General features: G+C 44.5%; 1 protein-coding gene across 3 annotated transcripts in view; it reads left to right on the top strand.

Moving 5' to 3' along the window:
• The window catches only part of LOC119466475 (RNA-binding protein 5-B), a 63,717-nt gene that overhangs the window by 3,784 nt on the left and 36,903 nt on the right, over positions 1 to 23,030 (top strand). For all 3 annotated transcript variants that reach the window (XM_049656955.1, XM_049656954.1, XM_037726989.2), the window contains 8 exons: positions 1,407 to 1,476; positions 8,573 to 8,646; positions 16,678 to 16,797; positions 16,993 to 17,053; positions 17,593 to 17,652; positions 18,109 to 18,336; positions 20,639 to 20,678; positions 21,007 to 21,064. In XM_049656955.1, the coding sequence (XP_049512912.1) occupies positions 1,407 to 1,476; positions 8,573 to 8,646; positions 16,678 to 16,797; positions 16,993 to 17,053; positions 17,593 to 17,652; positions 18,109 to 18,336; positions 20,639 to 20,678; positions 21,007 to 21,064 (711 nt within the window). The remainder of the gene's footprint in view (positions 1 to 1,406; positions 1,477 to 8,572; positions 8,647 to 16,677; positions 16,798 to 16,992; positions 17,054 to 17,592; positions 17,653 to 18,108; positions 18,337 to 20,638; positions 20,679 to 21,006; positions 21,065 to 23,030) is intronic.

Here is a 23,030-nt window from a genome sequence, read left to right as displayed (position 1 = left end):
CGGAGGCCAGTAATGGGGCATTTGCCGCTGCATTCTGAACACGTCACTGCCTGCAGTGCATGTGTGCTGGGTGTTAACCTGTCTTGTCGGTATCTCGTCGTCTGCCTCGTGCTTGCTTAGTGGGCACCACAGGTAATTAGGGCATGCATTTTCTCAGTAAATGGGGGGGGGGGGTCTGTGGCATTCTGTGCCCCACTATGGGGAATGTCGGCCTTTGTAATGCTATCATACCCTGTTTCATACGTGGCAGGCAACGCTACTAACTCCAGAGGGACTGCTCGCATCCACGACCTGAAAGTAACATGTCACATATAGAAAAGATAGGCATGTGTCACCTGATTCGATGTAGCAAGTCTACCACACAGACGTCGCAAAGTGTGACATATTTATTACTTGGGAGGTGTCGCAGATCTGAACCTATTTACCACCAAGTGAGCAGTGTGGCATGTTTCTGCGACCAGCGGTTGTACCACACCGCTTGCGCTTGCAATCAAAACATTGTATATCACACACTGGAAGCACGAGGCTGCACATGTAATAAATAATTTGGCGTGGCCTTATGCCCACAAATTGTAGTTGTTATACAATAGAACCCTGTTGATATGTCTCTCAAGGGAGCGCAGAGAAAAACTGTAACAGCCAGGAAAACATAACAGTGAGGAAGGCCCCCAGATCACCACAGCAACGTCAGAAACAGCTCTGCGCGTGTGTGTAATTAAGAGGCATGTACTATGTTCCGTGGCAGTGGCCCCTTTCCACTTTTAATCTGTTTCACCTCATAACGCGTCTGTACTGCCGCGAAGTTGACTTTTAGGGAGCCGGTAAAAACTACAATCGTGCGGTGACACGCTTATCGGGACTGATACTTCCGTCATTTCGTACTTTCAGGTTTGCATCTGCACTGCGAAATTTACTTGACCACCGCATTTAAAAGCAATGCAAGATGTGTGAACGTTACAGAATGGCAAAGTATCAAATGAGAACACAATAAGGGGCTAATAGGCTTTAGGTCGGGACCGCAAAAACGCGATGTAGCAGCCGGGAAAATGCGACACCAAACATATCAGTGTGGTTTCACTGTATATGGAGTGGACCATACTACCTGCATAGCTTCCACAGCTTTGCCTTCTACGTATGAAAAGGAGTATATGGTAGTTTCAAGCCTTATATTATAATCTGTAAAATAGGTCTGGGCTTCCTTTCTTTGTCGGTTGGTTAACACCTTTGCCGTGCATACAAAATCATCTTTTTGTTTTCCCATAGATGGTTACTTTAGCATTTAACTTTGATAGTGCCTAGAGTGGATAAATGTGATGTTTTTGCTGTTTGGCCAAGGGGCAGACATGCTCTTTGGCCAAAGCAAGTTTGCAGGCAACTTTTGTTAATTCAACCTTTTGTGTCTGCAGCTTCGAAATGAAGTGGTTCGCTATGGCCTTGAGCCTAAGGACATCAGGCTTATGAAGCGCAAGGATACAGGTGGGCATCCTTTGTTATTCTTCCTTTCTTTTTGTGTGTGTTGCAAATCTGTTTGTGACAATTGATTTCGCTGTGATTGAGTGCTACTGTTTTGTTTTACAATGTTGCCATGCATTTGTACTTTTGTTGTTTCGACTTGTTTGTATTCTTGGCTCACTTTCTGAAATGACCAGTTGTAGTACCTGCTCACAGTATTACGAACTTATGGCTTGGACAAAACTGAAAATAATTTGTTAGTCAAGGGGGCAATTTGTTATGTGCACCCGACAATTGCAGTTCTGCCGGCTGTGACACATTTCTTGTCATCACACATTCCCGTCTGTTGTACCCACTGTAAACAGAGCTTAGCTTCACAGAAAACGGTGCATCGGATGTATGTTTCTAGTTTGGAGATTACGTTTGGACAAGTATTGACAAATTAAAGTACCTATTAAGGTACTTAGACATTAGAAAGGTACCTTCCTTATGTGAAGGTAATGAGGTAACATATTAAGGGCCTTCACATCTTGCATTCAAAGTCAATAATCAATCCTTGTACAGACGTAATCTCAAAAGAGTTTCATTGGGAATGTGTCTGTGTTGTGCCATTACTGCGAAGAGAGTGCAAAGTGTTTGGTCTCGCTGCTCATCGAAAGCGCATGTTTGCCCTACAGAATGAATGCCAACATTTAATAAATTTTTTTTGTAGCCTAGGGGCACTAGAGGAAAATATTAAGTCGAGCTGGATTTAAAGAATAGGTCTTCAGTAATGATGAATTCATAGCGAGAACAGAGCTTTTGTAATCGAGAAAATGATGAAACTTGAAAATGGAGTGGCTGTAGTATGGTACCTCTCTCATGGGACGTCGGCGTCCTGGATGTCTGGCACCGCCCGGAAGACTGAGGCAAGATGTGAGAGCAGGCGAGAGAGGGAGTGAGGAGGCAAGTGGGAGGCAAAATGTTTTACAGTGAGGTGGGTGGTTCGAGGAGCGACGCCGATGCGAGTTGAGAGAGCAGTGGCGATTCCCAGAAAGCGGCAGAGGAGAAGGTGATGGGGATAATACGTCTTGTCCTTGGTTTTCGTGCGGGCGTTCCAAATTGCGGAGCGAACCTGCGGTGGCAATTCGCTATGCAGCAAGTCGGATATTGGCACGCAGACAATGATAGACCTCAAGACAGATAAGTTATCTAACTTCGTTTAATATTTTCCTTTAGTGCTCTCAAAATGTCAGAATCATTACACACAAAAAGCCCTCATGTATTGTTCTGAAGTCTCACTTCTCGTAGGTCTTGTAATAGATGGGTGATAACTATAAAGGGGGTTGCACAGATTAGACATTTGTTTTGAGTTCATGTATCAGTTCCACAAACTGTCGTACAGCATAGACAGCTTATAACGTAAGTCACTGGAGTCGTGAATTTCTGCACTATAAGCGGTACTGCACTATAACCCAAAACAACATTTTTCAAAGGCTATGCATGTGCAAAACATGTAGACCAAGCAGCCGCGTGTGTCCAGGAATCGAAGCATACGACTGGGATCTACCCTCGCTTTCGTTGGCTAGGTATTTCAACTTACACGGCTGCACTATAAGCAGTATAGGTATATATTGAGTTCTTTGGGAAAGTGAAAGTGAGTCAGAAAAGACCGCATTACAGCTAGTCCGGCACTGTAAGTGGTTACGTTATGAGTGGTCTGAGCTGTACACTGCTTACAGTTGTGTCATCCGGACTTGAGATATTGCAGGTTGCTTTCGGAAAGGGCAAATAAAATAGCAACTTCTCTAACTTCATTGGAAACTTCGAGGTGCCATCATAATGACACCTTAGGTTTTACAACACTACTATAGTCGCGTTTTTAACTAGGAGTGTGCAATTATTTTAACCAAATGTTATTGGACAAATAGTTTGATTTTGTTTTTAAATATCTGGTATTTAAAAAGCATAATTAGTGCCATCAAATGTACTCATCCTGCCAGAGGGGGCTCTGGAGATTTGCATGTGACTGTGAAACAAATTGCGAACCTACATTCAATGACTGATTTTTCGGATGTGTCCGATAATTCGGATGCCTTCGCAGCATTGCCAGGTACCCCATAGAGCCAATGTATCAGAACGTCTAAAATTGCGGACGCAAAACACCTTCGCCATCTGAATTTTCGGACTTTTTGCCATGACCGCAGGTCCGAAATGGCATCAGCTGAAGCCACCGCTGTTGCCATTTTGATTATCTCACCGCCTCGTACTGGCACTCTTGCACGCAGATTCGCTGGCAGCCGTAGCCACCACCCTGGCAACGCTAGGCCTAGCTACTTCGACGTTCGCTACCAAGCGTCTCCCTGTTCAATGCCGTGTTTTTCATTGAAACAGTTGGCCGCTGTTAGTAAATGGCGCCTGTTCGTAATGGCCACCTTTGTAATCCTCGCCAATGGCTTTGAAGCTCAGAAAGCACGACGTGTTGCATAATGCTGGTTCCCGAATGTCAGCTTCTCTTCAATACATCAGTGTTACGCGGTGAAGCATACCAAGAGTGGGAAGGGGCAATTGCCACAGGACACGGTATGCATTCCTTAATTATACACGCGTGCACCTGCCTTCTCACAGTACGAGCACCGATGCGCCTAATAGTTTACTGGCAGGCCTTCAGAGCTATTTCGGACGTGCCTGGTTCGATTTACAGCCCTTGGGGGCAGCAAAAGGCAGGCATTCATTTTTTCGGCCGTACGTCCCCCAGGGAGTCCGAAAAATCAGACGTTGACTGTAGCACCATTGTGCGCTGCACTGTCAGCATCGGTGCCACATGCAAAACACTAATGCGGAGTTTCTGTAGCAGTTCATGTCAAGGTCAACCCTTGTTGCAGCAAGGTTGCTCTACTCAAAGTATTAGCATGCAGAGCAAACCGGCAAAAGCTCAGGATCAGTGTAGTACGTGAGGCAGGAGCCTTGCACCAGACTGGCATAGAGTAAGGATTCCTTCCACTCGATTCTATGCCACTCTTATCGTTCACTGTTAACGGCGGCCGGCTGATCGCATTGACAGTGTTGGCGGAGCACCTGTCTGACCACTGGCGAAGCACAAGGAATCGCATTGGCACATACTCATTACACAATCCCGACCTTGTGCGCTGACCTTTTCGCTGAGAAAAACGGAGAGAGCTGTGCATGCATGCCACTCTGCACTCCTCAATCACCAGATGAGAACCCGATGCAGCACCAGCATTGTCTGAGGTTGGATCATTACCACTTTGTATTGGGCATGCAGTTGGCTCTGTTTTCTGAGCCACTAAGGAACTGGCCTACCGATGGAGCTCGCACTGCTAAGGCTTCGGCTAGAAACAATGCGGCGTGCCAGCCCCCTATGTAAGCCAAGGCCTTCGAGATAATGTGTGCTTCCGATCTTGGAGGCTATCGGAAAGTGAACATGACAGCCGAGTAAGCAGAGTAAGGCGGGAGCAACTTTTGGAAGCCCCGCAAGCAGTGCTGCATGCATGCGCTGTTTGCAGAGCAATATTTACTGTGCGAATGCTTGTGCGTGGTATGCCTCTCCAAACTGTAGGCTACTCTATTTTAGCTGGTATGCTATTGTCACAACACTTATGGCATGTCCACCTTTATCAAGTTATCACACATAGAGCGGATTTTTTTCCACTGTTCTGTACACTTTACATGAAATGGAATGACACAACATGTAGGTGCAGGTGCACAATTATTCAAAAGAAACTAGGGGTGTGCGATTATCCAAATTTTTTAATACAAATCGAATATGTAGCTTCGAATATTGAATCGAATATCAAATAATGATATGCACATGTGGTTGGGTTAATTTGTTATGTTGGAACATTTCAATTACATTGTCAATGTTAAAAAACTAGGCTAGTGAGCCGTTATACTAAAACATTGTGTATTTGGCTCGTGTTAACTTGGAAAATTTTGTAATTCCCAGTAGCTGTCCTAGCCGGCCTGTGCCTTATTATACCGCATCAAATGCCCGTAAACTCGAGGCATCGCACTTGCTGTCAAGCAGTTAGCTCAGAATTGGTGGTGGTGCTGCAAAAAAAAGTGCACCTTCGCTGTCCACAAAACTGTGCCCCCTGCTACTGAGAGGCTGGCTTTCCCGCAATGTTTATAAGTTTAGTGGCCAAGTGTACTTTACAGGTGAAATTTCGGTAGCAGCACAAAATCAATATTCTTAGATTAGATAGAAACAAATGCTAAGAACCTTGTTTGCTCCCGCACAGCCAGCAATCTATTCGATTTAATTCGAACATGTTTGAATATCTAGTTTTTGATTTGAATATGTTTATTAAATATATAATATTCAAACTTTTCGAATATTCGCACACTCCTAAAAAGCATGACATGTTGGTTGTCTTTTTTTTTTAATTGTTTCATCATTCATTATGTTCTTTCTACTAGTTGCTATCAGTAATGCAAATAAATTTACTGATTTGTGTTTGCAGAATGTGTGTTTTCTATGCAATCTATAAAAGGCCACTCTTTCTCTAACTTCGTCCCCTATTTGTGCGGCATTTAGCCCTCTGTGTTTGTTTGTTTCTATGGGATAAGCTATGGGTTATAAAACTCATCATAACACTGCATCATAAGCACTGTTCAATTTGAGTTGAAATTTCACAATTTGCACACTCCTAGTGTTGACCCATTCACTACCAAAGCTGGCCTGAATTAGCCTTTAATATTTTGGGGGCCATATCTGGGTTGCTAGCTTGTTTTTAACCCCACAAAACAAATATTTCATTACATCGTATTCTCTGCCTCCTGTATACTCATAAGGAAGATAGTTGTCTGATAAACTTCTGGTGGCATCAACGACACTGTCATAGAACACCTTTGTACGCACTTATTGGTGCACTGTACAGTCTGCTGTTGAGGGGAACATGTAACGGGTAATAAAGCCAATATAGCTCAGGCATTTCTCTACTTCAATCACTAAGAAGCTGCCCATATCCATTGATTGTACATTTAGGCATCGCATATTAGTTTGTGGGCCTTTTGTGTCATTTTTTGGAGATAATCGACAAAGTATTAAATACGTGTTTGCTTTAATGGCGCACCGTACTGTACAGTAAAGAACTACAGATTATTCAGGTTGGCCTGTAGCCCTCTATTGCAGCATCCCTGATAGCACACCTATATCACTGGAGCGAACAACTGCATTAGTTAGTACTTACTCCAGTAGCTAAGATCAAAATGTCCAGGTTCAATTTGCAATGGATGTGTAATGCGTCTCATTCTTTATGCGTTTTTGGTGTTATGTAGGAGACTTACTTGCCATGTAGGTGTGATTGCTACGTCTTTTCAGTTAGTAATAGAGATAAAAAATTGAGCACAAATAAAATGCAATCTGTTGGAAGTCATGGAGACAACTACACATTTTTGCTTAGTGTTAAGGACAAAAAAAAAATATATATATATATATTTGAGTCATTGTTTTGGCAGTCGTGCGCAAAAGTTGGAGGGGGGTAATGGCTACGTGGTCCACGTGCACTCAATAGAACTTGCACACCAACAAGAAACTTAAGTGGCCGAGTATGCGAGAGCGAGCAATGGAACAAAAGATTATAGGCATAATGCTAGGTGTCTGGATGATGGCAGGATGGATTAGAGCAAAAAGGGGGCATTAAGGGGAAAAAATGCAGTTGTGCAGTCCTATTTAGGTGCAGAGCAGAGAGTCATAGGTCTGTTTGTGGAGCAGAATGCTTGCCAAGGGAAGGGAAGTGCATTCAAGGAAGGCAGAGGGTTAGGTGCTGCGATAAGCCATAAGACAAAGTCGACTGATGCAAAGCAGGATGGAGATCGCCTGCAGTAGACATAAAAATAGGCTCATGATCTGACACCTTTTATTATGGCGACAGACAGGCACAGTTCTAACTGTGACTTACTGTTATGAAATGCGAGCTAAGGTGCATATGCTAGGCTGTCCCACTATGGGAGTGTGTGCCATGCAAAGTAGTGAATGGGTCAAAAATAGATTCTTTCTTGGATGCCAAAAGTGGTGAGCAGAACATGTTTGCTAGATGCCATGTAGTGCCGTCTTATGTTATGTGAACAAATGTTTTGCAATTTTGGTGTAACATTTTCTCTGTACAGGAGCGCCTACTTATTTCTGAAAAGTAGAAGACTCTGCATATCATTTCCGAGTCTGACAGTTGTGAGAGGCACTGAAATTGTCAACATACGGCGCTACGTGCCTTGTGGCCATGCAGAATGAAAAGTTACAGGACACCAGCCATTGTTGGAAACCCCTGTTAAACACGCAAAGTCCATTCGATTCGATTCGCCCTGCACTTTGTGAGCTGGTTTGCTGTAGTTTCAATGCAAGTTCTGTGCTAGTACAGAGCAGGCCTGGCACTCACTGTAGAAACCTGCGCAGGATGAAACAGACTGTAAAGTGCATCCACTGGCATGTTGCACTTGTGAAACGCACAGCAATAATCAGCACCTACCATACTGCAAACATTTGGCTTAACCCAACCAATGCTTGGGCGATACACACACGGCACCTTATATGTGTTGCTCTTGTGTGCTAAGCCTAAGTTTTGGTGGTTCAGCAGGTGTTTTGTCCCGTGTGTGTGCATCCATGTTGCTCTTGCATCATGATGTTGGGTTTGGTATGCTTGATCTCTGTAGCAAGATGTAACAGTCGGCCGCTGCACAGCATTAGTGAATTCCTGAGCTAGTTCAGGAAGTGCAGGCAAATCGAATGGACCCGCGACAAAAGCAACGGACAAGCCAGACAGAGAAGCCATGCATCCCAGAGCTGTCGCATCTTGCACAGCTCGGGTTAAACTCTCTCGGGCCAAGCCTTGCCAGCAGTGTCCCACCAGCATCTGGGTTGATGACAGTGAAACAATCACTCTAGCTTCTCGTGCGGGACGAGGAAGGACAACAGACTTTGCCGTCGTACCACCAGGGGGAGAGCCGAGCACCCTGTCGGAAGCGCACACTTTGTCGTTGTTGTGGTGTTCATCCGCGGTGGTGTGGTGCTTCTCTCTCTCACTCACTCGCTCTGTTACTTTTTTTTATTATTATTTTGGTGCCCGAGTGGCAAAAGTACTAATGGTGCGCTCCCTTGGCTTCTGTGACCACCCCTTTGTAGGTGCCTCCAGGGGGTTTGCATTTGTGGAGTTTCGCTATCTCTCCGAAGCGGTTCGGTGGAAGGAACTTACAAAGGTGTCGTCCCCTCGTTGCGCCGCTTCGGCCACTTGCAAGAGTGGCCGCCCTCCGGCCATTTTCTTCGTTCCCACCACCTCCTCCTCTTCCTCGCCAACCCACTCCGTTCCCGGTTTCTCTGTGTCGGTGCCGGGAACAGGGTCTCTTTACTGAAAGCGCGCGTGCGCGTGCTTTGCGGCTTCGGCTGTGCCAGCTGAAGTGCTCTTGCCCAGGCTGCGTGTGCTATGCAGATGTCTTGCAGCGATGCTGTCGGGGGGCCGCTGTGTTGGAAAAACCCGTAGAGTTACGTACAGACTTGTACTCCGTTTCGCCAACTTTGTGCAGTGTGCAGTGCAGTGAAACACTACGGGATGTAACAGCCAACTGGAATAAAGAACCAAAAGAATGGCTCCTCCATTGTTTGCTTCTGATGGAAACTTCTCAGAAGGATCGGTTGCGCACAGCTGAAAAATGAGCTCTAGCCTTTTGCTGCACTGCACAGAATTGTTGAGACAGAGTAGAAAAGGAAAACTAGCATGGCAAGTGTTCGACTGCACTGGGAATGATGGAAAGCATAGGCTTTGTATTGAAATTGGCTTGACCACCCATCTTACTACGATGCCTGCCTAGCTGCGCTAAAACTACAGGGATCACGCAGAGCTTGCTGCATTCGCAGATGCTCGCTGCAGGTCAGACACACAGCGTGGTTAGGATGAGAGCAGCCTTTTTTTTTTTTTCTGACGCTTGTCGCAGCTGCCAGTTAAGTTGAATGTAGAAAAGGTGGAGTGGGAACCCAAGTGCAAATGTGGTGCGTATATGTACAGAAAGCTACTCTCAGCTTAAACTTTATATTGCGGTTTTAGCCTCCAGCTCTCTGAATTTTTTTAGCTTACCTTACCTTTTCTGTTTCGTACTTCAGTAGTGTTGCCCCATTGCCATAAAGGGGCTCTTCACTTTTTATTTTAAGCACCTTTACACATAATTATATCATATTGTTGCAGTGATGCTCTCTGCCATTAATGAAATGACCTTTATTGTATGAGTAGTGGAACAGCTGGTATTTTCTATTTGTTGTCCTGGATTGCCTGAGGCGCTGCTTTCAGCTGATTGTTGATGTATGCAGCTTTTTGGAAAGTTCTGGCCTTTCGAGGACAACAAGTCGAAGACATCCGATGTTTCGAAGCAAAAAAATCTTAACCCTTCAGTTAGGCTGCATTGCCATGGCATGTGTAGTGCTTCTAGAGATAACTTCTGTTCTTAACATATATAATAGAGTGCTCAAGCAGCGAGTCAGGACTGTTTTTATCGCCGCAAAGGGAACTTGGGCTGCCTTAGTTGCATTATGCTTCAATCTATTAGCCAAAATGAGCGAGTGCTTTCCATCATTTTCCTGCTTAATGAACTGCAGCTATGAAAAATGTACTTAGGCACTGGTGCCCTGCTGCCCTCAGAATAAGTTTGTATGAAACTCCATGCTGAAAGGCTGTGTTTTATTTGCCCAGTTCCACCACAGCTGTTTAAAGCTATGTTGGGTAGTGCTCTGATTTGCACCTGTGATGCCACGTGCAAGACATCTGCGGCACAGGTCACTAGTTAGAACCAATTTGGCGCCATCAAAGTCGAGTGCTTTACACTGCATTGAATTTCTCCTTGTTAACCAACAAAGTGCAAGTAGTTTAGCATATTGTTAACAGTCCTAAAGGCTGATTCATTTGCCAGTAATCTCTGGCAGCCAGTCAGTGCTTGTGAACAATGCTAGCTTTCTCTGTAAAGTGTGTTGCACTTCTAAGCATTCTTGTAATGTATACGACAGAAGCTTGTATTGGAGTGTATTTTTAAAAAAGTATTATGCACTTTGAGCCATAGATTATTGTAGGAGTTAAGAAGAGTGTTCACGTTGCAAGTGAAACAGCTGTAGTTGGCACGCAAATTTGTTTGAGGAAGAATTAATTTCAGCCTTTTTTGCACGACTGCAGTTGCAGCTGTTGCTGCTTATGTTTGCTGCCAAACAGACTTTATCAGCACAATAAAGCGACCTACAGTGGGGTAAGGAAGAGGTTTAGGAACTGTGAAAAAATAAAGCCAATTAGTGTCATCACCGTAAGTCATTGGGCCAATGAAGGTCCAGCTAGCTTACCATGCTTGCTTTCCGTTCAGACCTCTTGCCAGCTTTTTGTTAATTAAGTGCTACAGCAGACTTCTATTAATTCGCTCCTGTTAATTAGATCTTTCGGTTAATTAGATTACAGTCGAAGGTCTCGGGACTGTGCCCATGCATTTCTATAGGCTAGAATTTTGTTATTTTGGTCCTAAAATTGGTGTTTATCCGATAATTCTAACTTTACCAGTCAGCATTGCTCGCGCCTCAACCCTATGGTGAGCCCAATAATGACCCTTTTAGTGGCAGCATGTCTCGACGAAGCTTAAAGGGCAGTGAAAACGTGTCATCTCGCGTCGAAAATGCCTATTTTCGACCTGGTCTAGGAACTTTCAAGCAATAATGGTAGCTCACAATTCCTCATTTCAGTGTTTACTCAATCCTAATACACAACTTTTTTCCAATGAAAATTGGGCTAAAAGTTACCTGCGTGATACAATAGCTAGTGTGCAAAACAAGAACAGAGTTCGCGGCGTTTGCTTTACCGCATAACACGGCTGTACTGCGGCAAAGCTGACTTTTAAGATTATGCGGCGAAGCTCACCTTAGAAAACTGGCTGCCATTGTGCAACGCACATTAGACCATTTCCCATCTTTCTTGCTGAAAAATTGGGTGCTCGTTAGATTTCTACTTTGTTTAGGAGCTTTCATGTCAATTCTAGATTTGTCTTCTAGTTTAAACCTACATAAAGCGGGCTTGCGTTTGATTTGGGGTCCTGTTAGAATCGGTCAAATACTGCCAAAAGTATCAGCGGTGTCAATTGATATTCTTTCTGCATTTTGTTTAATTCGACCCGCAGGATAATTTAATCAATTTAATTGGTCCCATCAGGGTTGAATAATGGAAGTTGACTATTTCAAATGATCATGCTTAGATTGAGCGACATTTTAGTCAGGCAGGACCTTAGTTTGGAAGATGCAGAAGCTGAGGCTACTGCCCGAGTGCACTCTTCTTTAAGCAGCTCAAGTTTTTGCAAGTTACATGTTTGCTGCACGAGACTGACAAAAAAAAAGTGTTAGGCTTGCTCACTGGGCAGCATTTCTGGCACAGCCGAATGGCCCCGGAATGATGCATTAAGGCCTGTTCAAGTTTCTCACAAGTCTTGTCAAGATAGTGCTGAATGCAGGGGGTTGAAACTAGGAAAGATGTTCGTGCAGCGTACGTCAAGAATTATGGCCGATACCTCACCTGCTTGTCGGCGCCTCTGCTGTTTACTGTTCAGATGACGGCCTCTAAACATTCAATCCCTTTTCTCGTAAAAGGCCAAGCTTTATCAGGCGAATGGGTACGGGGGATCCTTGACATTCTTAAGAGATCCTTGACAGGCCTTTGAATGCATCAGTTTGGAGCCTTGCCCATCATATGCAGTGTCTCTAGTTGAACCAGCACATTATGTAGCACTCTGGCCGGAGCCTTCCTTGCCGCCTTGCTACCAGCTGTTGGCACTACAACATGCCCATTGTGGTTCTGCTCTAGGCAGAAGGCCTTGTACTTTATTCGTTTTAACTTGTGCCGCACACACTCTAAAGCCACAGCTGAAGCATGCTAGAGCTATATGCACGACGGAAGACTTTCTGTCTTCATTATCTTTGTCTGCACAGCAACTTGAGCAACAGTGGGAGAGGCTGTGTAACATACCATATTTATTCGAGTATAAGGCGAGGTTTTTTTTCCCAGAATTTTCAGCCTCGAAGTCACCGCCCACTTTATACGCAAATTTTGCTTTTAGGTGTGGCTTCACGCAATCGCAAATTTCGCCTTACAGTGTGGCTCTACAGCAGCGCGCACTGTGGTGCGGTGAAGCCACACTCAGAGGACAAATTCTTGCTGCCGTGAAGCCACTCCTAAGGCAAAATTTGCATATAACCCGCTCTCCGCGTGTTGAATCTCCCTTCCCCCCCTATTTCATGGTTGCCATTTTCTATTTTGGCTGTGTTAATAATTCATTATTTCAGGCTATCCACGTCGAATTTCGATGACAATTCGTCAGCTACTCTGTATCGCCTTATATTGGTGTGCATACTAAGTTTCTCTTCTAAGGTCCCCCCCAATTGCATCCTCGCCTTATAATCGTGACCGCCTTATAATTCAATAAATACAGTATGCAGGCTTTGGTGTGGATCTGAAGGCTGTTTCACATGCTGTGGTTTCCACCCAGCCATGTTGAGATTTCTATTGCAGAGTTACTGCTGAAGGAGTGATTGTATCTGTCAGCTCTTGAGCTTTTGAAAGGGACCCGGTGACACTTTGTGAACGTGTTAAATAAGCCTACCTAGTTCCTACTTAGGCAATGCTCTCTAGAACATTTGAGCCTCTTCTGTCACTTAATTAAGCTTCCTAATGTGCTAATAAAGTTGTGACATCATAGATATGCTAATAATGCTTTTGGCATCACAATTTGTTTTTTAGGTTAGCTTTAAAAGGACTCTTGGTGCTTCCACGGAAGCCATGCTGATTTTTGCTGACTCATCACTCCGCATTGGCACAGTGACAAAAATGGAATGTAGGAAAAAAAAGAATTGACTGTGAAGCTTTGTCTTGGGCAGCATTTTATTGCTCATAACTTGTCTCAAAACGAGACACATTCAGAAACGTATTAGAAGAAAATATTTTGAGGTCATGTCCTTAGTTTGCCAGATGCACTAAATACCTTTCATAAAAGATTTTTTTTTTTTACACTGCAGAATATGAAACAGCCTTGAGGGTAGCTTGTGTTGGGATTGGTTTCCTCCGCACGAAAACCCGTTCTAGGGGGCAGGAGAAAATGCCATGTATTTCTGCACAAATGACCACGTAAGGCGGTAACGGTCTTTTGTGGCAACACAGCATTAGAGGCAGCTGACATAGCAAATTGTGGGGATCATTCACTCATTGATGTTGATTAATTATTTCACAGAAGGTATCGTATTTATGCCAGTGAAGACGTGTTTTTGAGACCCGACCACTCTTCAATATCTCCGGCTCTACAAGCACTTGAGCTCATCAATACCCCATGCTGAAAAGTAAAAAAAAACTTAATGCTTGCTCAACTGTGTAGGGCTATTCTGGCATACATCCTGCTTAATGAGAAGCCTAGTGGAAAGTTGCGATAACTTGCGCTAGGAACACTTTATAGACTTGTTATTTATTACCCGCATTAGTGCGTTCACTGTAGTGAAACTGTGAATGCCAGAATCAGATAATGTTTGTGACAGCACTGCTTTGAATGATATTAGGTTTATCGAATACAGCAGTCACAAAGCAAATACTTGCAGTGAATTGGCACGTTTGAATACTTAAGGATAGGCCAACCTTGCTAATGAGCAAATAAAGTAGTTAGGCACAGTGTTATAGGGCACAAGTCTGAGATAGTTGTTGGCCTTTTTTCTTGCAATAATTTTGTACTCGCAAAAACAACCTTATCACGTCAAGTTAGCCATTCGGTCGTGCGAACACAGGGTGAGACGTGGTGCGTTGAAGGCCGTTGCTAAGGCCAGCGTTTACACTTGTAATCAGCACAGCCTTATCATGTCAAGTTCGCCATTCGTTCGTGCGAACACACAGTGAGGTGAGGCGTGGTGCGTTGAAGGCCGTTGCTAAGGCCAGCGTTTACAATTCTCATCAGCACAGGATCAGGCCAGAATAGTTTGTTGTACTACTGCTTGCTTTGGTTGCTTACCAAATTAGCGTCATTGAAGTAGTGCGGTACCGCTGAAAAGAACACTTGTTGAGCTTCAGTATTAGACACCGAAACACGTTTAATAGAGGGAACATGAAAACAAGACAGCAGTCTGTCCATTGTAGTCTTGCTAGCAAGCACTGGTCGTGCGCGCCCCAGTTTTTGTTGAGCAAACTGCAATGATGCTGTAGTGAGGCCACTAGCAACAATGCACTCATTGCTATCTACTACCTGACAAGGTGCTACGGTGAGGCAAGACGTACAACACATGGATACGAGGACGACGAGAAGGACAACACAAACGCAGTCTTTCTCGTTCTTATCGTATTGGTGCTTTGTATGCCTGCCTATCCTTACCACGAATTCCTACTAACTTACTCAGCTGTCTGCCATCCTTGACAAGTTGCTCTAGAGTCCGTGATCCGAGAAACCGCATTTGAATTGCTATGCAGTGGCACCTACATGGAATGCATTTCAGACTGTAATTTCAGCATGACGTATGGCATGGCTGTTTCTGTTGTATGCTGTGAGGCATAGTTTTCATCCTCGCCAGAGTGTGTGTCACATGGTTAATTAAAGCAAGAAGCCATGTGATGTGCACTTCGACCACATTATGGTGCTGCTAAAGCATGGTGCGAAATCGGCAGGCCAATGGCACTCAGAAAATGTGCTGGAAATGCGTTCCTTGGAGTTGCTGTTCGCGAGATTGTCCAGATGGCATTTATGGCGGCTGCCTTGCTGGAGTACACGGGGCGTCACTTCCTTGCAATCATGTTACACCTTATGGTGTTTGCTCATAAAGTTGAATCAAATTGCTGTTTATTGAGCAACGTCTCAGAGCCGATTTGGAAGGCATGCCTTCAAGTGATTGTAAGCATGTCAGCACCAGCTCTCACTAGACAGTCACGAGAAGCCAATTTGCTCTGTGCCGCTTATTTTGAGAAGATGCAGTGAGCAACATCGGGCATTAAAAACATGGTGCTGAGGGCAAAGAAATGACAGAGACCAGATGATCACAAATGCATACCTGCCAAGTCTTGCAAATTTTTTGAAAGTTTACGAATCAGGGCTTGTTTTACTAAGTTACAAATGTTGCGTCAAGTTTAAAAAAAGAAATCCCATTTGCAAAAAATGTTAAAAAAGGTGTGGAGAGATCGGGCGGTGCAAGGTTGCAATACAAAAACAATGCACAACAACAAAAGTTGTGATGGTACCTGCGCCACCCTCTTGTGGTAGCACGAGACACCATAAGGTAGAGAGGTACTTGCCTTGAACAAGATTATTTAGACAGAATCGCGACAGCACTGTCACCGAAATAGTCACTGAGATTTAAAAGTAATGTGTTGTCTGTCACTCTGCTGTTGCAAGTTTGCTGCAACTGTTGTCTGCGTCTAGAGATAAATCATCATTAAGTGCATATTTATCCTGCAAAAGTTGTATTTGCAGGGAAAAGTTAAAGAAATGCACGCTGTTTCCCACCCTTCCCCGCTTCCCTCATCCTGTCTACCTGATTTGTACAAATTTTAAAGTTCGCAGGTTGGCAGGTATGCAAATGAAATTGGTAGTGGACCTTGCTGGAAAACAGGCAGTTGAAACCATTTTGCCTTTAGAGTGTGAAGTCCGAGGGGCTGTCATTCTTGTCCTCAGCATTGTTTCCATCGTGCCAAAACTTTGAGTGTGAAATTGCATGTGACCAGAAGCAGATGCATTAGAGTTGGTTATTTGGGCAAGCTTGTTGAAATACAATGGGCTGAAAAAAATGTCAAGGTCTAGAAGAGGCTTACTTGTCTGCAACCTAAGCAAGGAAGAGGCTCACCTCGGGATTGACAAAGCAAGGCAGCCTGTGAGAGGCCATCTTGCATAATTTTCTATACATCGTGAACCAGAGCTGAACAGCAGCATCCTCCGACTTCAAGCTAAGGTGGGCTAGGAAGGCAATGATGGCAACATGTGCTAGTGTTACGGAAGGCTTTGGCTTGTGTGTTATTGCATGTGGGGAAACGAAAATTCTAGGGGGGGAAAAAAAGCACACAAAAAAAAAACTCCGTACTGGACTGAGCCAAGACGATTGAGGCGCCACCTCTCCTACAAGGGGTCCCCCCTATGACCGGGTGTTCGGTCCACCGCGGCGGCGGCAGCCACTGTTGGGAGCGAAAATGGACGGACGAGTGTGTGTCCCACCACAGCCCCTTTTGCTGACCTCTGGCGGTGTGCCCGTCTGCTCTTCCTTTGCAGGGGGTCATTCAGCTGGGTGACATGCGCTGCACGCTTCACTACAGCATACCCAAGGACGGATTTGGTGGAGGCATGGAACGGGGCGGTATGATGGCCCGCACCGACTGGAATTGCAGCAAGGTGGGGGTCCCCCTACTCGGACTGTTTGACGGTGGCTGATAAATTTGGGTATTCCCGAAAATAAAAGTGACCGTTACTTAGTGCAAACACCTCTGCAGATCCCGAGGTGACAATAAACAGCCTTGCCAAAGTCATGTTCTAATCTTCTCCAGCAACACCGTGCCACAAAGTCTAATGCTGTGCCTTCTTTTTCAGTGTGGGGTCAATAACTTCAGGCGCCGAGACAGTTGCTTCAAGTGCAGTGCTACCAGGGAAGGTGAGTGTGTGTAAGACAGCTTGTTGGTTTTGAAAATTAATGAATGAATGAAGCTTTATTTCAAGTTGAAAAATTCAGTACTCCAATCCAACCCACATGTCACTACAGCTATAGGAACTGCGGTACCTTTGTGCCCACTGTGCAAGTTTGATATATTATAGTACATTTAAGATGGTATAGTTAGGTTGCCATGGCCTGGCTATGAAAATCGGGTGTGCATTATAATTGAGTGTGGTATATGAGACACAACGGTGTTTAGGTTGAAACTGTAAACATGAGCAGCTTAACAGCTGGGAAAAATTGTTGTGATGAGGCAGCATATTGATGGGATGCTAGTTCATATAGTGATGTATAGTAGGAACTTGCTGGTATGCTCTGGGGAAATGCATAATCCAAATCATTTTATCTGAATGAAGTATTTGCACTGTTCTCCATCATAAATGCTTGTACAAATCGGTGGTGAATCTGTGACATTATATTGATGCATCATTACTGAAATTATTTGCCTCAAATGACGTTTTCTTGGTTCCATTTTGCAGAGGCAGAAGCTTCGGGGACTGGCGACGGCTACGACGAGATTAGCTCTGTGCCAACCAACAGTAAGTAGACTGCTCAATTGACAGCATTGTACCTCGACAAGCTTTGTTAGAGTAGATGTGGGTCCGGTGTCATATAGTTCTTATCAAATAACTTATCATATAGTTCTTCGAGAATTCATCAAAATTTCTACGGGTTTTGTTGTGTAGACAGGCAGTTTGCAAACCTTCCAGTTTGCTGTGAGATCCTTCCAGTTGCTGCGAGATTGTTGCCGTTTCTTATCAGTGTTCCTTGGCTGGGTTGAAATGTGGGTTGAAAGCTTATTTTTCAGATTGCCACAAACATGGGAAATTTTCTTTATCTTGCCAGCGGAATTGCAACTTGCGTTTCTACCCGATTCACTTGCATTGTTTGCATTTCAATACTTTGACCTTGGGTGCCTTTTTAGAAGCCAGTGTAGCCTGTTTCCTGCTTGCGAAAGAATTGGAATGCGTGCAATGTGCTCTTGTCTGTTGCAGCGCTGCTGTTGCGCAACTTGGACGTACTGACGACAGAGGAGCGCGTCCTGGCCGTGCTGGGCCAGACGACCAACGTACCCATCAAGAGCCTTAAAGTGGCACGCGACACCGTTACGGGTGTGTCGCGTGGCTTCTGCTACGTCGAGCTGCACACGGTTGCGGAGGCTGCCCAGCTGGATGACCTCTTGCTTAACCTGGGTGGCCAGTTCTACATTGACGGTCGGCAGGGTGAGTGACCTGCACGTACAGCAGAAGGCAGCGTGATCAGTCTGTAAGCTAGTTAAGCTGTAAGCATAGCTGTGGTTGTGTTTCAATTCTTGCCAGCATTGGAGACAGACTACGTTGAGAGCTGGAAAGACAGCTTCAAGCCCAAGTGATGGAACGCATCTAAAACAATCAGGAAGATTTCTCTGCGACGTGACGCCATCTCGCGTAGACAAGGAAAAGCTGCAAAGAGCACATGTCATAGCTGTTTTTTAACACTTTACTTGTGTAAACCTATGAAAAATGCAATGCAGCTTATACTAAGAAAAATTTACTGTTTTCCTGTGTGTAGAGAACCTTCCTGCCAAGTTTCCTAGCATTCTGCTGAGCTGCCATGTTGTTTGGACAGCAATGCAGCCTGCACCATTTTTCACTTTGATGCTGTCTTCGTGAAGATGTCCCTTTTGCCGCCTTTGGCAAAATTGAAACAAGACTTAAGATGGCGGCCTTCCTATGCTGTCTATGACGAGTATTGTAACACAGCCAGTGTTGGACAAATGTGTTTGGAGTAGGGGCGTACAAAGAGTAATTTTGAGACCAAATCGAATGGTGGCAGGCGCAATTCAAATTGAATATAGAATATGTACGAATTATTTTTGAATTATGAGCACCAGTTTTACAATTAGTACTATAACATGATGTTCACGTCCTAGTATTCATGAGGTTCCACTTTTTTCTCATTACATTGCATTCTATAGGGAATTGCTTTTAAAAGCACTAATGGACCATTAGGAGCAAGTAAGCACTTAGTTCGCACATGCACGGAGAGTGTGAGTCTTGCTCCCGGAGCAATGTAGTCAGATCAGTCAATAAATTTTGATAAATCACATGCCAATTTCTTTTTACTTAATGGCTATATACTGGTTGCGAAAATCATAAGAAAAAGCTTATTGGTCCCTGCAGTCTATACACATTGTGTGGACTGCTGTATTTTGATAGCAAAAATGTTACAAACTAGGCAAGAGCAACTTGAAGTGAGTGTGCATTTTGGACAGTCGTTAAGCTTGGCTGGCCCATAGCTGGCAACCTAGTACTCATATCTCTTTATTAATGACAATGCAAAGTGTGTGTTTGTAATTTGGGATCATTGTCGTGCCATTTGGTAGCACGGTAAGCCACTAACGGGCCGCCAAAATTGGCAGGAGACGTCTTGCTGGCATTTCTTTTGCATAGAGCCGGTCATTTTTTTTTTTCACGCAAATATAAGTGTATACTCTTAAAACTAATACAAGATATAACAGAAGTATTGCGGTGTCAGATGGTTTGATTGCATTTACCTCTGTTTCTCACCTAGCCTAACCTATTAATGTTTTGTGCCAGACTTTCAATATTTGTTATGGTGGACTATTAGTCATCTCTTCATTTCTTCCTTTGTCTCATTTCGGCTCTTGTGGATACTATTCTAGCTTGCATGTGTGTCGCGGTTTGGACAGCAATGCAGCCTGCACCATTTTTCACTTTAATTCTGTCTCCATGAAGCTGTCTCTTTTGCCGCCTTTGGCAAAATTGAAACAAGACTTAATATGGACGGAAACTGTTCTTCGATCAGTTTTGTTGTACTCGTGCCTTCCATGTCTCTCATTACTGTGTTTACCCTTATCTAACGCACACCTTGTTTCTGATAAAATGCATCTGATATTGAGAACTTTTTGAAGCATAATCAAAAGACGAAAACGACAGGACAAGTCACATAATTGCTGTGCGTTACAGTCGTACACGAAACCAAAAACATGTTCGCAGCATTGGCAGCAGCCTACTGTCGGAGCTGTCAGACTCAGCTCGTCACCATCACAAGATAACGACAGAGCACGTTTTCGTGAAGGTTGCTGCGGGTTTACTTTGCCCTTGCCGGCAATCTGTGTGCTTGACATCTGTACCTACGAATGGTGACAATGATGCACCACTTTCACTATGAAAGCTTATTTGGAGAATAATAGTTATTCTGCGTGCTGAAGCTAGTGGCAACAGGCATTGTGGACGACACACTGTCGTCAGTCAACAGCAGTGATGACGACGAGCATTGCAAATCAATTTCCCTTCTATGCAGGTAAATTCTGCATGTCTCGTCTGAAATCGAACAAGGAGGGCATGCTATATTCTCATTTTATAAAGCTGGTGCACAATACATTCAGGTGCACTTTCGTTTTGTTACTTTGAACCTGCACAAATTGGGTGCACGTTAGACTCGGGTAAATATGGTATCTCTGTGCGAGTATGAGGTGGCATTTCTTTTTTGGTGATAACCTGTCATGTGATAATCTTGCAGTCCTCGTCGCCTATGCACGCAAGCCAAGGACCACTTCCAGGTGAGCCCACTTTTTTTTTTAGCACATCTGGTTATTCTCTTGTTTTGCACTGGTGCTGCAGTCCTTGCTAGGGTGGTTCAAATATTGGAATTTTACAACTAAATTGAACATGAATATTTAGAAGTAATTAACATTGTGTTTTAGCCTCTGCCTAGATTGGCCCTGGGTAAGGGAGTCTTATTTTGTAGCTGCTTTGTTTCACGCAAAGATTTTCTCTGTGAAAGCTAGTGTTCTCTTTGAGCTGTTTATTTATTTATTATTATTTTTTTTGTCCTTTACTCCTGCCTTTTTTGCTGTTCATGGTTGTGACCCCACTTTTCTATTTCAGTGCGGTGACGGCCAACGTTGCAAGCGTTGCATTAGCGGCAGCACAGTGGACAAATCAGGTTAGTTGGGAACAGAACCAAGCTGGGTACCAAGCGTTTTGTATTTTTCTACAAAACCTGGGCTGGTATAACATCAAACTATTACAATCTGTTTTTATTCCAAATCGGCCATTAGCCCTCCATGATAGGTCAGAATGGGCCGAGTCCAGCCCATACGGGCGGGCGCCACGCCTGTATGGGCAGAGCCTGAAACATTTTGACCTATCACGGAGGGCTAATGACCGATTTGGAGTAAAAACAGATTGTAATAGTTTTACGTTGTACCGGCCCAGTAATGCTGCTGAGGTTTGTTAAGGATTACAGTGAAATCTTGTTACTGGGAATTTCATATTAATATTCATATTATTTTTTCAGAATAACTAAGATTTGAAACATTCGCAGCCAAAAACCTATTGTCTTAATGGGAAAATGTTTAATACTGCAACCTTCAAAACACTGAATATTTAAAAATACGGAGGGACATGGTATTTTCTGCGTAAGTAGCACCTCAAAATAACGAATTTGTGACCAAAGTATTGCACAAATGTACGACTTACGAGGCTGGGAAAACATCACGTGCGCCAGCTTTGTCGCCATTGCTCGCAGTAATGGATGCTCGCAGAAACACACATGAGCACTGTGAACAATGAGCAAAATTTAATAAGCAGCAAGATGGCCACATTCCTGCTGGTAGCACTGTTAAAAGCTGAGACGTGAGTTTTGAAAGCTTTGATGGTGCGGGGAACAAAAAGAGGGTGGCAGGAATGATGTATCCCCAGCCCGCATGTGGGCGTTCTCATTACAATTCTATCCCGATGTCCACCATCTTAGCTCAAACACGGTTTCTGGAGCTGTGCACTTGCAAGTTTTGCGTATTGTCTATTGGCCTGTCAACACAGCGGGAGGGGTGGGGGGGGTTACCACAACCGTCTCATCGTTTTCCCTCACGGTGGTCTTGAAGGATCTGGGAAAAAAATTACCGTCAAAAGGCTGGTTTGCAACACCGCCTAAATACGAGATCAATCAACAAGGGCCTCGGTAATGTTCGGCAACAATCGATGCGCATTCGCACAGTATGTGCCGATCTCGGAAATGCGAATAACGATGCGCTGGGGGGGGGGGGCACTTTATTGACGGCCACAGCATTTCGGTAAGCTTATGTATAGCGGGCGTGCAGGCTTGGGTCACATTATCGGCACTCTGAAGAAATGCACCGCAACATGGTTCATGTATGACAGTCGGCACATGTGCAAAAATCAGCGTATTATTATTACTGCCGCATTGCAGCATTGTGTTTTAATCCTACCGCAGATAAAACGTGGTCCTATCTGTGGTTCTAGCTGTGGTGGCTAATCGTATTAGTCACAGAATCACTGTCAGATCAGTGCCTGTACGAGCCGAGTCTTGGTTTGAATTAGTTGGGGGAACATAATTCAAAAATTCATGGCGCAAACTAGACGAGGACAAAGAACACAAATGACAGGACGGGCACCATGTACGATCTATGCGTTGTTGTGTCTGGCGGTCCTTCGGGACAAAGGAGGCCTCATCGACATACGGCGAAGCTATCAAGTGCTCTTCACGCTTGTCGGTTCTTGTGGCCGGGAAGTGTCAACTGGGACTGATGGATGAGCAGTTAGTCTCCAGGCTGCCTCATGCGTCGCTGGTGCGTTTCCGTGAAATTACCAGCACCGCCTGAACTACGACGAGGCCCGGCACCGACTGTGACGCGCCAACCTGGAGCCCTTTCAAGACAACTGCCGCCCTCCCTGGAAATGGTGGCGTCCGCAAACTGACCGCTTCGGAGAGGCGACTCTTGGCAGGAAATTGTGGCTTCCATGAACTGACCGCTACAGAGAAGCGACTCTTGACTGGAAATGGTGGCTTCTGCGAACTGATCGAGGGTGGCCATTGGCTAAAAGAACTAAAGTGTATTCCCTCGTCGAGTGAAAGAGGGAAACGAAAGGGATAAAACAGCGGTACTTGA

This window comes from Dermacentor silvarum, chromosome 10 (assembly GCF_013339745.2).
Source record: "Dermacentor silvarum isolate Dsil-2018 chromosome 10, BIME_Dsil_1.4, whole genome shotgun sequence".
NCBI classification, from domain to species: Eukaryota; Metazoa; Arthropoda; class Arachnida; order Ixodida; family Ixodidae; genus Dermacentor; species Dermacentor silvarum.
The sequence above is the reverse complement of the archived record's forward strand: the minus strand, read 5'-3'. Positions and strand labels throughout refer to the sequence as shown.